This window comes from Bidens hawaiensis, unplaced genomic scaffold, assembly GCF_021521415.1.
Source record: "Bidens hawaiensis isolate Kalapana, Puna unplaced genomic scaffold, B.hawaiensis_p1.1 tig00055813_1, whole genome shotgun sequence".
In the NCBI taxonomy this organism is placed as follows: Eukaryota; Viridiplantae; Streptophyta; class Magnoliopsida; order Asterales; family Asteraceae; genus Bidens; species Bidens hawaiensis.
This window is the reverse complement of record NW_027506347.1, coordinates 32,552-49,018: the sequence shown is the minus strand read 5'-3', so window position 1 is coordinate 49,018 and position 16,467 is coordinate 32,552. Positions and strand designations below refer to the sequence as shown.

Here is a 16,467-nt window from a genome sequence, read left to right as displayed (position 1 = left end):
ATAATATCTTACTAAAACAAGTGTGGGCTTTATGTTTTAACAGCACAACCTTTGTAACAAAAATTACAAATTTCAGTAAATTTTGTAACCTACCAAATAAAAGGTTGCAGTTTATAGTAAAATATGCAACTTTTTATTAAAAAAGGTTGCAATTTCAATAAAAATTTGCAACCTTTTATGATAAAAGTTGCATTAGATATGTTAATGCAACATTTATGATAAACGAAGTTGCATTAGAGTCAAATGCAACACAATTAAAAAGGTTGCATTTGAAAAGTTGCATTAGCCTTGTTTTCTAGTAGTGATTATAGTTTATTTTGTAAAAGATTAATGAGTTTATATACACTTAGAAATAGGAATATCCAAAGTTAAAAGAGTCCACATCGTGTCCGTGAGCTCGTTCGTCCTTGTGGATTTTGGCTAGTTCTTCACTTCTTTGGCTATAAATGGGCCAACACAATGAATAGTGGTTTCTTGTTCATCACAATTTGATGTATATGAACATATAATGCATTGTTAGTCTTGTTACAGTAAAGGTTTTTTCAGGTGAATAAACTTTGATATAAGTATAAGTGTTCTGTTTATGAAAAGTAAACATAAAAGTATATATTTGTTTTTACAACGAAGGATTGAGTAAACATAGTAGACAACATTCAGAAACAACCATACATATTTTTATTTGAAAAAATCTCCAAAATAGTCATGTTTGAACAAAAAGTTACTAAATAGTAAAAAAGTTTTTACTCCTAAACAATAATCATATTTAAATAGCAAATTGCATCATGACCTATCAATAAATTCAACAAACTATTCCTTTTGAGCCGTAATGGTATACTTTAACATACAAAACCAACATGGAACAAACCTTCATCCTAAAAGTGATGATCCAGTACTCACATATCCTAAGTGCCTATGCTCCGACGCGCATAGAGCCTAAGCGGCAACTATTCGGCACCCACATCTCCTAATCATGAGACTTCTAGGAGTTTTCCTTTCCTGTTTTAGTCCAAACCAATCTATGACAACTCCCATTTACTTGGAGTTTTACAATATCACATGTTAATCATTTTACACATACATTTACATTTACATAGTTTCACAAACTAAGATAAATTATTTCATAGTATCTATATGTTTTCATAAAAAAAAAGTAATTTAAGCAAATTTACATGATAAAGTTTGAACTAATTAACTTCTAATAATAGTTATGGTTTTAGTCCCTTGATAAGTTGATATGACGAAAATCTTGTTTTCATTTCTCTATACTCCTTTTAGTTAAACATGAATTTTCGTCTCTACAAGTTCGCCATTGTTATGAATACATATTTATATGGTGACTCTCCACATACATAACCTCTATCTATTTTATTACATTTGTATTAGTGTAATATTTGGATGTATCTTGTATTTGACTATTGACATCAATAAGAAACAATATCTTCTCTCTATCATTTCTATTCTTATATGTATATGTTCATCCTAATAAGTCGTTTTACAACAATTATTATTTATACATGTCACTAAACTTACTCTCGTAACACTTCAATAATGAATCTTTTGGAAACATTCTGTTTATACAAGTATAAAGGTTTAGAATCGAATGATTAAAAAAGCTCTTTAATCTTCAAACACACTTTATGTTACATTTTTTGTCAAAAAAAAAATAAAAACCAACAAGGCACAATAAGAGTTATAAGACCGCTAGTTGTGGGACGGTAGATGAGGACGACAAAATGACATGTGTAAGGCTCAGGTGGTAAAGAGGTATTAGGTATCCAGTTAACATGGCGGCAAAGAGAAACAAGATGGTGCGGCTTTAACATGGTAACTGTGTTGTAAATCATAACTCAGTGTTAAATTATGTTTAGTTAAAACCTCACCGTCTACAGTAAGTAGAGTCTTGTAATCGGCTCGAACTCATACCCGACCCGACCCATAAAGATAATAAAAATATCCACCGAATAAAGAAGTTACGATAATCGTAAATAAATGCAAAGATAAGCGCCTCTTTAATCAATCAATCAATTAACAATTAGCACACAATTTCTTTCCTCGTAACCTTCTCTTTCTGATCTCCAATTGTCCACCATCACCGCCACCGAAGGAGAATATTCCGATTGACGGAATCAATCTCCGGCCGCAAAACATGGTGAACGACGAACGACCGCTTCTGGCCGCCGCCGCCGTCTTCAATGCGCCGTCATCATCATCGGCTGATAATAATAATAATAATAATATGTCGAGTACGAGCGTGTATGACGACGATGATGATGACGAAGGTGACGTTTGCCGGATCTGCCGGAATCCAGGAGATGAGGAGAATCCGTTACGGTATCCGTGTGCTTGTAGCGGTAGTATTAAGTTTGTTCACCAGGATTGTCTTCTTCAGTGGCTTAATCACAGCAACGCCAGAAACTGCGAGGTGCTACTGCTTCTGCTTTATTATTATTATTATTATTATTATTATTATTATTATTATTATTATTATTATTATTATTCTCTATTAGGTTTATATTATTATTATTATTATTATTATTATTATTATTATTATTATTATTATTATTAGGTTTATATTAGGTTTTTGTTGAATTGGTTAGCTTTGATATGTGATTGATAGCTTATAGGTCTAATAGTGGACTGTGATAGGAAAACCTCTTATGAGTTATAACTATATATGATTAATTGATATAGATCTTCTGATTAGTGAGATGTCAGTTTTTAGGGCTACATTGTGTTTTGATTTAATTAGGCTCGGCTCGGCTCATTTTGACTTATGAGAGCTCAAGCTCGGCCGTTTTGAGCTCATTTTGACTGCGAGGTTTATTATTATTATTATTATTATTATTCTCTATTAGGTTTTTGTTGAATTGGTTAGCTTTGATATGTGATTGATGATTTCTAGTTCGATAGGTTATAGGTGTAATTGTGGATTATGATAGGATTAGGAAACCTTCTGCTAACTATGGCATAGCTTTATGATTAACTGATTACTGATATAGATCTTCTGATTAGTGTGGGGTTATTTTTTAGGGCTACATTGTGTTTTGATTCAGTTATGGGTGTAAACGAAGCTGAGCACGTGCTCGGTTCATTTTGAGTCACGCGAGCTCAAGCTTGGCTCGTTTGTGATCATTCTATAAACTATAAAGCTTGGCTCTGCTTGAAAAGGCTTGAGCTCGGGCTTGATAACTAAACAAGCTTTATATGAGGCTCAAGCTCGGGTTCAATAGCTAAACAAACTTTATTTGAGGCTCGGCCTTGGCTTGTTTTGAGCTTTTTATTGATCCGGTCTCGAGTGGCTCGACTTGTTTGGACCCCCGGATTCAGTTATTAGAATTGTCATATGAACAAAGTTTTAGTTTAGCAAATGGGAGTATTCTTGGATAACTTGAATAACTGAAATACATGATTTGCAGGTTTGCAAGCATCCATTTTCATTTTCTCCTGTGTATGCGGAAAACGCTCCTGCAAAGCTTCCATTTCAGGAGTTTGTAGTCGGGATATCATTGAAAGCTTATCACGTGTTGCAATTTATTCTTCGCCTCACTTTTGTACATTCAGTTTGGCTTGTAATCATACCATTTATTACTTTCTGGATATGGCGGTTATCATTTATCAGGAGTTTTAGTGAAGCTCATAAACTGTTTCTGAGTCACATCACCTCTACACTTATTCTAACCGACTGTCTTCACGGGTTCTTACTGTCTGCAAGCATTGTGTTCATATTTCTTGGAGCTACTTCATTGAGGGACTATTTACATCATTTAAGAGAAGTTGAGGGGGCGGAAGGTGATAGAAATGGTGCTCGTGTTGCCAGAAGACCAGCGAACAGAAATGGTGGTGAGAATGGTGGGAACATTATTAGAAGAAACGCGGAAGATGTTGCAGCCAGGTTGGAGATGCAAGCGGCTCGTCTTGAAGCTCATGTTGAACAGATATTTGATGGGTTGGATGGTGGTGATGGTGCAGAGGATGTCCCGTTTGATGAGCTTGTTGGCATGCAGGGCCCGCTTTTTCATTTAGTGGAAAATGCGGTTACTGTGAGTACCACTGAACCCTTTATTTTAGGGGTGTGCATGGGTGGGTTTTGGGCTCAAGCTAAGTTAAATCGAAAAATTGGTTTTTGGATTTTGAATACTATTCTGTTTCGGTCTTTTCGGATTTCACAATGGGTTTGGTTTGGGTTTTAGTTTTCTTGGTTTTACCATATAGGCTTGAAAGCTTTTAGCCAAAAAAAGGCCCAAAATAATGAGTTTGGGCATACATCTTGTTAAGGATTTCACAATGGGTTTGGTTTGGGTTTCAGTTTTTTTTGGCCTTACCATTTCGCCTTGAAAGCTTTTAGCCATTTGGTTTTTTTGTTTTTTTAGTTTTACCATTTGGGCATCATGAGTTTTTTTTGGGGTTCAGTTTGTTAGTTAATGGATTATTACCAATTTGGGCAAAAAATTTTGGTCTACACGTTTGTTAAATTTTTATAAGTTAAAATTTAATCGGTTCTGGTGTGTGGTATCGGTTCGTTTCTTCGGTTATTGGTTACAAAACCAAAATCCAACCAAAAAATCGTTTTTTAAAAAACATAAATTAAGTCCGTTGTTTTTTTATTTAGGTTCGTTTTGGTTAGGTTACGTTGGCTATTTCGGTTGCAGCTCGGTTATTTTAGTTTCATGCACACCTCTATTATACTTCATGCAATGTAGGTTCATTTGTGTGTTTCCTTCTCTAATTATCAATCTTTTTTCCATCCCGCAGGTTCTTGCTAGCAACATGATATTTATAGGCGTTATTATACTCTTACCATTTCACCTTGGACGGTTTATACTCCATCATTTATCATGGCTATTATCCTCAACAACAAACCCTATGTTATCAACTATGGTACCACTTACAGAACACGCGCTTTCTCTAGCCAATATCACACTGAAAAACACGTTGACTGCTGTTGCAAATCTGACATCTGAACACAACCCAGATAACTCTATGGTTGACCATGTTTCAGAAGCTTTAAAACTGAACGTTACCGAACTTATTGAGTCATCGAACAATATTATTGAATCTACCATTGGTGCATCATGGGTGTCTGATATTACAACTCTTGCTGTTGGTTACATGCTCATCTTTTTGGTTGTGATTTTCTACTTTGGAACCATTACAGTTATTAGGTACACGAAAGGAGAGCCGATTTTGGGACGGTTTTATGGCATTGCTTCAATTGCTGAAACGATTCCGTCTCTTTTTAAGCAGTTTGTGACAGCTATGAAACATTTAGTGACAATGATCAAAGTTGCGTTTCTTTTGGTCGTTGAATTAGGGGTCTTTCCTCTCTTGTGTGGATGGTGGCTTGATATTTGTACTATAAGGATGTTTGGGAAGTCGATTGGCCAAAGAGTTGACTTTTTTTCGGTGTCTCCGTTGGCGAGCTCGTTGATTCATTGGGCTGTTGGGATTGTTTACATGTTGCAAATATCCATATTTGTCAGCCTTCTTAGAGGGGTATGTATATGCGTATGATAAGTCTTTTGGTTTACTAGAGTTGGCAAACTGAGTGGGTGAGAATGGATAGTGGGTTCGGGTCAAACCATTTTATCCATCTCTTTTTAGTTCTTTAATGTATTTATGATGATTAAGAAGCTATATCATTAACACGTTAATACGCATTCTTATAGAGCAAGTTATTTGCGCTCAGACCGAACCAAAATCTGATAATTCAGTTCTTTAGTTTTTGGAAACCGTTTGGTTTCGGTTTTCTCAGCTTCGGTTCGGTTTTTGTTTTTTTAAATTGCGATTCCGGTCTAACATTTTTGTCCGAAAATTTTTTTGCCCAAAGTAATGAATTTGGGCTAAATCTTGTTATATGTTAAGCAAATAATAGTTAATTGATTATTATACATTTGGGCTAATTTATGTGTGTTACGCTATTTATTAAATTTTTTATAAGTTACTTAAACTTCAAAATAAAAACTAAAAGTCTATAAATTCTCTTTGGTTTTGTTTTTTTTCAATTTTAATCGAGTACAAAACCGAAACCGAATTGGTAGTTCGAATATTACGAGAATATAAAACCAAGCCGCCTTTTTTTATATGGGTTTGGTTTTTTATTTAGGTTGGGTTGAAATTGACACTTTACGTTTTGAAAATTTGATATTCTAATTACCATGCTGCTTAATTCATGAATTACTTTTCATCTTGCAGGTTTTGCGTAAGGGTGTTTTATACTTCTTGCGGGATCCAGCGGATCCTAACTACAATCCTTTTCGGGATCTAATCGATGATCCTGTGCACAAACACGCCCGTAGGGTTCTGCTGTCAGTTGCTGTGTACGGGAGCTTAATAGTAATGCTTGTATTTCTGCCTGTTAAGCTTGCTATGCGAATCGCCCCATCCGTTTTCCCTATTGATATCTCGTAAGATTCTTTTTAAAAACTTATTATTTTTAAATTTCACTTTTTGATGATTCTTTTGCTTATGGATTCATGATTTGGTATATTGCAGATTATCTGACCCGTTTACAGAGATCCCCGCCAACATGCTTCTGTTTCAAATATGCATCCCGTTTGCTATCGAGCACTTTAAATTGCGGGCCACGATCAAGTCACTGTTGCATTGCTGGTTTGTTGCAGTCGGTTGGGCGCTTGGTTTAACTGATTTCTTGTTGCCCCGGCCCGAGGATGCTGTTGAACAAGAAAACGGAAACCGGGATTTGGTGAGGCAGGATCGGCTACATGCTGTACCAGGGGAGCAAGATGGATTTGTGGGTCCCGAAGATATTAATGCAGAAGCTGATGGTGATGAACAATCTGATTCCGAGTAAGACTTGTGATAAAATTTTATTTAAACTAAGGGTGTGTTTGGGATTCCTTATTTAAATCCAAAAGGACTTTATGTGAAAGGAATTATAAACTTATGACTTTTTGAGAAGGAGTTTGTATAAAAGTGTTTGGATTAACTTATGTTAATAAGTTGTTTTTTAAGGAGTGTTTGGGAATATTATACCCTTTAAGTTAATAAGTTAGAGAATCATAACTTTTCAAAACCCTCTTACTTTGCCTTGGCCATAAGTTAAAAACCATAAGTCCTTATGGTTTGCCAAACACCTTTTACACATTATTAACTTTTCAAAAAGTTTATAAGTTATAAGTTGATGTAAATAAGGAATCCCAAACACCCTCTAATTATCTTTTATGGCACATGTTATAGTATATTTTTATTATTTTAGGAGGTATGGATTTGTGTTTTGCATTGTTTTGCTTCTGTTGGCGGCTTGGATAACACTTGTCGTTATAAACTCTGCGTTAATTCTGGGGCCTGTCTCGCTTGGAAGAGCGTTGTTTAACGCGACCCCATTTCTCCCAATCACACATGGCATGAAAAACAATGGTAAGAAGTTTTATTATTCTTATGTTTGCTTTCTTGAAACTTGTTTTCATGAATGTTGAAACTTGAAACTTATTCTTATGTTTGTTTGTTTTAACTATAACCAAACAAACGATCGAACACGAACCATTAAAGTAACAAAGTTTTCTTGTGTGTGTTCGTTTGTTAAGAAAATCTAGATGATCGTGTTCGTGATATCCGTTCGTTAATAGTATAAACGAACAGTTCACGAACATAATTGAACAGGCCGAACGGTTAACTGAATGTTCAGTCTGTTTACTGGCTTAGTTGGGTGTGTAACATATCAAAACAAGCTCAGGTCAAATTGGTAATTTGACAGTAAACACATTTTATCTAAATTTAATTATTTTTTTTACAGATCTATATGCCTTCATTATTGGAAGTTATATCATCTCAACTTTGCTGGCTGGTGCTAGATATTCCATTGACCAAATCAAAACCGAGCGAGCAACGGTTCTATTTGGCCAAATTTGGAAATGGTGTTCGATTATTGTGAAGAGTTCTTTATTATTGTCAATATGGGTAAGATGTCATGTCTCGTTGCTTGTTTTTTAAAAATATACACATACACACACACACTAGAGGGTGCCCACGGATGCGGTGAGGAACACAAACATGAGTAATCAAGTAACATGTTAATTTTTTTTTTTGAATAAAAGAATTAACTATAGCAATACCTTACTTAAGTTAAAGAGAATAAAATGCTTGTTTTTTTGGTGTAATTCTTTTTATGAAAGATTATTTACATATAAAAAAGTTATGGCCGTTTAAAATCCGTGGGAGGAAGTTGGTTTAAAAGTAAGCAAAATGTTTTAAAGGTTGTACCATATGTTTTAAAAGTTGTAATTACTTAAACTATAAAAATTATGTAAAATTACATTTTTATTCTCTTGATATGTATTCTAATACATTATACATGTAATTGTTATCTCTTTCATTGCTTCATTTAGCGTTGTGTTTTGTGTGCAGATTTTTGCAATCCCACTGTTGATCGGACTACTATTTGAACTTTTAGTAATTGTACCAATGCGGGTCCCGGTGGATGAAAGCCCGGTATTTCTCTTGTATCAGGATTGGGCTTTTGGGCTTATTTTCCTCAAGCTCTGGACTCAACTGGTAATGCTGGAGCAGATGACGCCTCTGGTGGACGACAGCTGGCGATTGAAGTTTGAGAGAGTGAGAAACGATGGGTTCTCGAGGCTGCAAGGGTTTTGGGTGCTAAAAGAGATTATTGTTCCTATTGGCATGAAGCTGCTAACGGCTCTATGCTTCCCGTACGTGTTAGCCAGAGGGGTATTTCCGGTATTTGGGTACCCGTTAATAGTTAACTCGGCGGTTTACAGGTTCGCATGGGTCGGGTGTCTCAGTTTTAGCATGGCTTGGTTTTGTGGAAAGAGGTGTTATGTGTGGTTCAACGAGCTTCACAACTCGATAAGGGATGACCGGTATTTGATTGGCAGAAGGCTTCATAACTTTGGGGATAACAATAATAATAATAATAATACCAATAATAATACTGATGAGTAGCAATGGTGATTCTAAAAGGTGTAAATATTATGTGTAGTGTTGGATAGCAGGCGGTTAAAACGTTATTACAATTGAAACTTATAGTTCAACTAAAAGTTGGTGTAAACGTGACTGTGAAATGATCCTGGAACTATGAAAAACGTTTGGTTGGTTAATGATATCCTTTGGTTGTTGTCGTAACACTTTTGATCAGGAAGGTTATGGGGTCTATGTTTATAGATTGATTCAGTAATCGAAAGTCCCTCCAACTTAAATCAGGTTTTGTGAATTTACCAAATGTGAAATGTCAGTTTGTTTATGGTGGGGATGGAAACCTTGATAACCAAAAGCGACCCATAATTTCTGGTTTTCAAAAAAATGTTACTAGATTGTCGGTTTTGGTTTGGCTTGGTTAATTCTGTTAAATGTTGTTAATTCCGTTTTCTGCTCACCCATATTTAATATATATGACTTCGTGTTTGACATGTAATTTGGGATCCAAATTTACTACATTCAACGAGTGAACATTTTCAACACCTATGCCACGGAGTTGTGTAACTTTTCATGTTATCTCCTTAATGTCACGGAGTTAACCCTTAGACTCACGTGCGGCTCTTAGACACCTTCTAAGATTAGCTTTGAACACCAAAGCGTAGCAACGATTCAATGACTTGAAAAGGGAACACAAGATTGTTTAAGGGAACTTAGATAGCTCAAAAGTGTTTTACAAAGAGTGCTTTGTATTGCAACTTGAAAGGTGATTTACAAATGGGCTGATTACATCTATTTATATTTTATACCACTCCCCTCCTACTTCTAGGTTCTTCCATTATTAAAATATTACAAAATAGCTAGGATATCTTACATGGAATATCTAAGATATTTACAAGGAGATTTCTAGATTCCTGTAACCAGGTTTTTTTAAGGAAAAATCTAGGTTTTCTTAATACAAAATATCTAAATATCTAAAAGTCTTGAAAGCCTTGAACTTGCTGGAAATCTCTGGAAAAACGAGCCACTGCGATCAGAATTTAGGCGGGTCATGACATTAAGCTTCCTTTTTTGTATTTTTCTATTTATGCTATATTGTGTTGATTTCATGTTGTGAAATGATGTTTGATCACAACTCTTAAGGAATCCAATAATATTTCGGCTATCACATTCTCACAACTGTGAAAAAATTTATGCATTCGTTAACTTTTAGGTCTCGTGTGGTTTGTAGAATGAGTTAAAACACATTATCAACCAAGTAGACCATGAGGATTGAGGGCCACATATATTTGTAAAAGAAGATGAAAGCCATGACGTATAACAATAATTCAAGTTTCTAAGGGACGGCAAACATAGTACACAACAATAATTCTGGGTTATGGCATGCATCTTTCTCTACATGATTGCAGATGACAGACATCTTTTTTGCATTATATTTGTAACTTTAATTTAGAACCGTTGTTTTCTTCTCATTATATATATATCAAAAGCCAAAATTTGTTGCTCACAATTTCTACTATTTATCAACTTTCACTATGAGTCACAGAATAACCACCATATCATCACCAAATAAGCACACAAGGAAAATCATAATAATGTAGCCAATACGATAAGTAAAGATCTCAAAACACAAAATACCAGTCAAACAAAGTCAACAGTCCCCAAAACCAAACAAACCAAACTAGCATAGCATAAAACCATCCAAAAACTAAGCACCTTGATTAGTTAGGGTCATTCAAGGACAATGCAGCAAGTTGATCAGCAGGCTGCTGCTGCTGCTGCTGCTGAGCAACATTCCTCAAAACCTCCATCGCCTCTGCAACCTTCGCCTTAAGCGCTTCCGGTGACTCCAACAGGTGCAGAACCTCCGTCTGATCCATCTCCAACAGCATTCCTGTCACCTTTGCTGCCGACTCGCCTTCCAGCTGTTCCACTAACGGGTACAAATTCTCACCCAACATCTACAATATTTACACATATATAATCAATAAATCAAATATTTCGTTTTCAATATATTTAACAAGATGAAAAGAGCCTTACGGTTCTTTGCTCGCTTGGAGAGGCATTTGCAAGTGCAGAAGCTAAAGCACCAATAGGAATCGGCTGAGAGATTGCAGCAGTGTCACGCAGCTGCATGGGATTGCCAATATCATACGGAGCAGAAACATCACGACCAGGAGGGTAACGGTACACTCTGCCACGTGGCATCATCTATTGATTTGAAAAAAAAACCATGCTCGGTTAGCTTTTTCTAAAACTGTAAAAACATAGCAAGTAAAGAGTACAACATACCTGTGGCTGCATAAGAGGAACTGATTGTTGCTGGTTCTGCTGTCCGGGGCCACGTCTGCCACCTGGACGCTGTCCTTGCTGACCTGGCGGAACCATTGGCATGAAAAAGTTTGGTAATGGACCGCCACCTGGCCTCATACCTGGAACAAGCTGCTGCTGGTACCCAAAACCAGGCTATACATGTACAACCATAATATTAAAAATGAATAAATAATAATGTAAATGGTTACAAAGTTATAAACTTTGATCATGAATAGAAAGGAAGGTTACTTGAGGAGGAATGAAAGTCGGTTGAGCTTGACCATAAAACATTTGTTGACCGAGACCGGGACCACCAGGAGGGAACATTGGCATACGAGGAGCTCCAGTAGGTGCCATTGCAAGTGGTCGCATCTGTGAAAATTGTGCCTGCATGTTTAAAATACAAATATATCAACCTTTTTTGGTATTATACATCACCGGTGATAACATAAAAGTAGTTGTCAGTGTAGATAGATCTGTTAACAAACCAAACATTCACTGAACAATCGTTTATACTGAACAATCGTTTATTAAATAAACAAACAAACATGAGCAAAAAAATTGTTCATTTAGTTAAACAAACAAACATAAGCACATGTCTCATTTGCGTTCATTTATGTTAGTTTACGTTTGTTCAAATTCATTCGTTTGTGTTCGTTAAAGTATTCTTTTAAAATGTTTTGACCCATTATAATTATAACTTGGTCTAAATTTAATAACATTTTTAAGCCCGGCACATTGCTCCTCATGTTACTTTTAACCAGTTTTAGTTCAGTTATGCTTGTTCATCTATTTTATTTATGTCCGTTTGTTTATAGCGTTAAAGAACGACTATAAACAAACACAACATGTTCATTTTCTTAACTAGTGAACACGGACAAGAGAACCCCGCCCACTCAGTCATTCGCATTCTATTGTTTGTTCGATTAAAGTTGAACAAACAAATACAAACATGCTCTGTTCGTGTTCGTTCAGTTTGCTTACAAGTCCACCACCAGTAAGGAAGTCCCCACTAAACCAAAAAAAATATTAACCAACCTGCAAACGAGCCTTTCTATCTTCCTTACGCTGCGCAAGTGCAACATAAAGCGGCTTTTCAGCAATCATCTTACCATTCATCTCCATAAGCTATATAAACAAAAACAAATCAGTCCATTTATACCAAAATAATAATCAAAATGTAACCACAGTAAATGAAATCAACGCAAAATATGTCGGCTTACAGCTCTAGAAGCTTCCTCAGAAGTAGAAAACGCAACAAAACCCGATCCCTTACTAGTCCCATTAGGGTCTCGCATCACCTTGCACGAAGTTATGGTACCAAACGGTGCAAAGTACTCCCTGAGACCATCATCGGTAACTGAATCATCTAAATTCTTAATATACAGATTTAGCCCCTGTGATTTGTCAACCGCCTCTTTCATACTCTGCTCGAATTTTTGTTTCAACTCCTGCTCTCTTTCACTCTTTTTCTGCGCTTTACCGACATACCATTCTTTATCATCAAACTTCTGACCGTTAAGCCCTTCAACGGCTCTAGCAGCATCTTCAGCATTCTCAAAATTAACAAATCCGAAACATTTTGAGTTACCCTCAGCATCCCTCATTACAACAGCACTAGTGATGGTTCCATATTCACCAAACGCCTTGCTCAAATCCTCATCGGTTGTTGACTCAGACAAGTTTTTAACAAAGACGTTAGTGAACTTGGTCTTGTCCACAGCCAAGTCTCGTTCTTGCTTGCGTAGAAAGGGTCCCACGTACACTTGTTTGTCTTTCAGAAGCATACCATTGAGTTTCTCAATTGCTTGTTGAGCGGATTCCTCACTGTCGTACTGCACGAACCCATAGCCCTTTGATTGACCGGTTGAATCAGTCGCTATCTTGCATGACAGAATGTTTCCAAATGTGGAAAAAGTGTCGTGTAGCGCTTTTTGGTCAATTGCTTTATCCAAATTCTACATTATTGAAAAACGCAAAAGGTTGATATTAAAAAAGACATTGTATTTGCATAAAGATATTAGATTATTAATGTTTAGTTTATACCTTGATAAAGATATTTCCAGAGCCACTTTTGCGCACACTAGGATCCCGATGAGAATACATTATCCTGATTGCCTTTCCATTGAGGGGAGTAAAATTCAGCACCTCGATAGCCCTTGCAGCTGTTATTATTTATTAACACACAAAAAAGGGTAAGCAACACCACAAAATGTACAAATCACTCAATGGATCATACCATAAAGTTAATAACAACCATAACTAAAATAAAAGACTATTTTTCAAAAAAAACTTTGTTATAAGTAAAGCTCTAAATGCACAAAAAAAACATTAAAATTTAAAAAAAATCAACAATTTAGTAGCTAAAATGTCACAAAAACCATATCAAGATCTAAATAAAAACTCAATCTAATCAAATAACTTGATTCATCAATCGGTTTTTCCAACTATAGACCTTGTTACACTTTACAAACAAGCATTATAGATACTAGAGACGAAATCGGTACCGTACCAAAAAATACCCATGCCGAAAACGAGCAAAACCATACACTAAATACCATACATATTTGTTTGGTATCGGTACCATTAAATGTACCCAAAAAAAACGAATGGTACTGATACCAAAAACATGAAAATCAAGTACCGGTACTGATTGTGTACAGCCAGTACCGATACAGTATCCTTTTCAAACAAGCATTATATATACTAGGGATGGGACTACCGTACCAAAAAAAAAGGTGAAACCAATACTGAATACCGTACAGTTTTTTTATATTTTGTCTAGCACCCTTTGGTATCGCCACCCTTAAAAATACCGAAATCGATTGGTACCGATACCGAAAACATGAATAATCGATTACTCAGTATTTGGTAAAAAAAAATAAAAAGGTTCATCCCCAATAGATACAATTATCTTGTCTCAGACAACAACTTATGTGCATACAATCTCAACCAACATAAAAAACAACTAAAATTATAATAATAATAATAATTAAAAAAAAAAACTCATCCCAAATAGATACAGTTATCTTGTTTCAAACAACTTATTTGCATACAATCTAAACCAGCATCAAACAAACTAGAATAACAATAATAACAATAATAATGATAATAATAATGATAATAATAATAATAATAAATTTACACACAATTAAACTAACCATCTTGAGGGTTCCTGTAGTTGACATAACCATAACCAAGAGACCTTCTAGTAGACAAATCTCTGCGAACCCTAACCGAAACCACTTGACCCAACTGATTAAACATCTCAAACAGCTGAGCATCCGTCACGTTAAACTCCAAATCACCAACGTACAGTGACGTCGGCACAAACTGCTGGGCCCCACCAACACCACCGCCGTTAACCGCCTGAGGAGGAGCCTGAGTAACTTGCGCCGCCATTAATAATAATAATAATAATAAATTTTCAAGATTTTTGTTTTTAACTTTTTTTGGGTTTTTTAACCTCCCTCCCTTGTTTTTGATATTAAATCGAAATGGGTGTTCAAAGATTTGAGTTTTTTTTATCAAAGATTGGGTTTTTTTTTTCTGTTTTGTTGATGATTTTTTTGGGTTTTTGGATAGGAGAGGGAAGGGTGATGGATAGATGGATAGAGTAGTCGGAGGTCCGACTGGATCGCCGGTGGATGACGGCGGTGAAGAAGGAAAAATAAATAAAGTGGGGATGGATGACGGTGGTGGTGATTACTAGGGTTATTACATATGAAACTAACTGTGTGCACGGCACGTGCACTGAATGTGAGCTGTCATGTTTCTGTGCATGCTCCTATTTCTTTTTTCTTTTTTTTAATAATAGAAAAAAAAAGTTATTTAATTTTTAGGAAAATTGGATTTTAATAATTATAACCTGATGCAGTTAGCCGATAATAATCTCAAATTTGAAAATAGTTGTCAGGGCACGGGTATCGGGGCGCGAGACTGAGGGGGTGATCCAGGTGGCTCGCGCACACTACTACACCATACTCGTAATCAGGGGCGCGGACGAAGGGGGTGGCCGGGACCGCAGGACATATCAAGCCGTTGTGCTTGCTTTGACCGGTCAAACTAGTCGTTGGGGCTAGTGTGGGTTTAAAAACAAACTTTTTTTTACCTATAAATACAAATTCACACACATCATTTTAATAAAAACTCAACCTATTCTCTCTTATTATCTTTAAAAACCACACTTTCCCTCTACCAAAACTTCATTTTCTCTCCATATTTATAAATGGCATCGTCGTCATCATCTTCGTCTTCAAATTCTTTCGAAGAAGACGAACTCAATTGTCAAGCGGTTCAAATGACGATAAACTTTTTGATAGATCGAAAACGCCCTCGAGCCCCATTATTCCGGCAACCACGTATTCGTGATCGAAAGACCGCTAACGAAACTTTGATACGCCACTATTTTAGTCACAATCCCACATATGGTGAGGATAGTTTTAAAACCCGTTTTCTAATTACTAGACGATTATTCATGCGTCTAGCAAATGACTTGCCGGAACACTTTGAGTATTTTCAACAAAGGGATGATGCTAGAGGTGATCTCAGGTTCACAGCTACTCAAAAAATTACCTCCGCTCTTCGGAAACTAGCGTATGGTGTTGGCTCGGACATATGGGACGAGTATCTACAAATGGCTAAAAAGACCTTACGCGATTCGCTTAACCACTTTTGTAGAGGTATATAGTTTTAATATAATTTTATTATTTACATTTGTTTATATATTTTTAAATATTTAGATAACTTATATAATTTTAATAATTGTATTTAGGGGTCATATCGTTATACAAGCGGAGATACTTACGTAGACCAACAATGTATGATATCCAGCGCATATACGAGGTGCACGGTGAAGGTGTCCCCAGGATGCTCGGTAGCCTTGATTGTATGCATGTTGGTTGGACTATGTGTCCTACTACTTGGCGAGGCCAATTCCATCGAGGTGATCACCCCGTACCTACTATTGTACTTGAGGCGGTTGTGACATTCGTCAAAATCGGGTCTCGATTGTATTTGTTTTTATATTCATTTGACGTGTAAACCAACTCGTTTTGTAAACCGAAACTTATGATATAATCAAAATGATGGTTTTTATGTTACAATATTGTTTTACACTTGTTGGGTCTTGAAAACATCCTTTTCGGGCTTTAAAACGCGTAAAAATCACTTAAAACGACCTTCAGGGGCCAAAACTGTCACTTTTGAGAGTTAAAAAAATATTTCAGCTCTACCCAGCCACGCCGCGTGACGAGGGAGCCT

The 16,467-nt window shown here is 36.1% G+C and overlaps 2 protein-coding genes across 2 annotated transcripts; one reads left to right on the top strand and one right to left on the bottom strand.

Moving 5' to 3' along the window:
• Window positions 1-2,081: 2,081 nt before the first annotated feature.
• LOC143617604 (putative E3 ubiquitin ligase SUD1) lies at window positions 2,082-9,102 on the top strand. Its single transcript, XM_077090113.1, has 8 exons — window positions 2,082-2,422; window positions 3,417-4,040; window positions 4,753-5,493; window positions 6,193-6,404; window positions 6,493-6,807; window positions 7,217-7,377; window positions 7,754-7,917; window positions 8,365-9,102. The coding sequence occupies exons 1-8, from the start codon at window positions 2,147-2,149 to the stop codon at window positions 8,920-8,922; spliced, it is 3,051 nt and encodes a 1,016-aa protein (XP_076946228.1). The 5' UTR covers window positions 2,082-2,146; the 3' UTR covers window positions 8,923-9,102.
• A 1,360-nt stretch (window positions 9,103-10,462) lies between these two features.
• Window positions 10,463-14,720, bottom strand: LOC143617606 (polyadenylate-binding protein 2-like). Its single transcript, XM_077090114.1, has 8 exons — window positions 14,367-14,720; window positions 13,252-13,370; window positions 12,429-13,163; window positions 12,244-12,333; window positions 11,455-11,592; window positions 11,185-11,358; window positions 10,933-11,103; window positions 10,463-10,853 (listed from the first exon to the last, which is right to left on the bottom strand). The coding sequence occupies exons 1-8, from the start codon at window positions 14,605-14,607 to the stop codon at window positions 10,614-10,616; spliced, it is 1,908 nt and encodes a 635-aa protein (XP_076946229.1). The 5' UTR covers window positions 14,608-14,720; the 3' UTR covers window positions 10,463-10,613.
• Window positions 14,721-16,467: the final 1,747 nt, after the last annotated feature.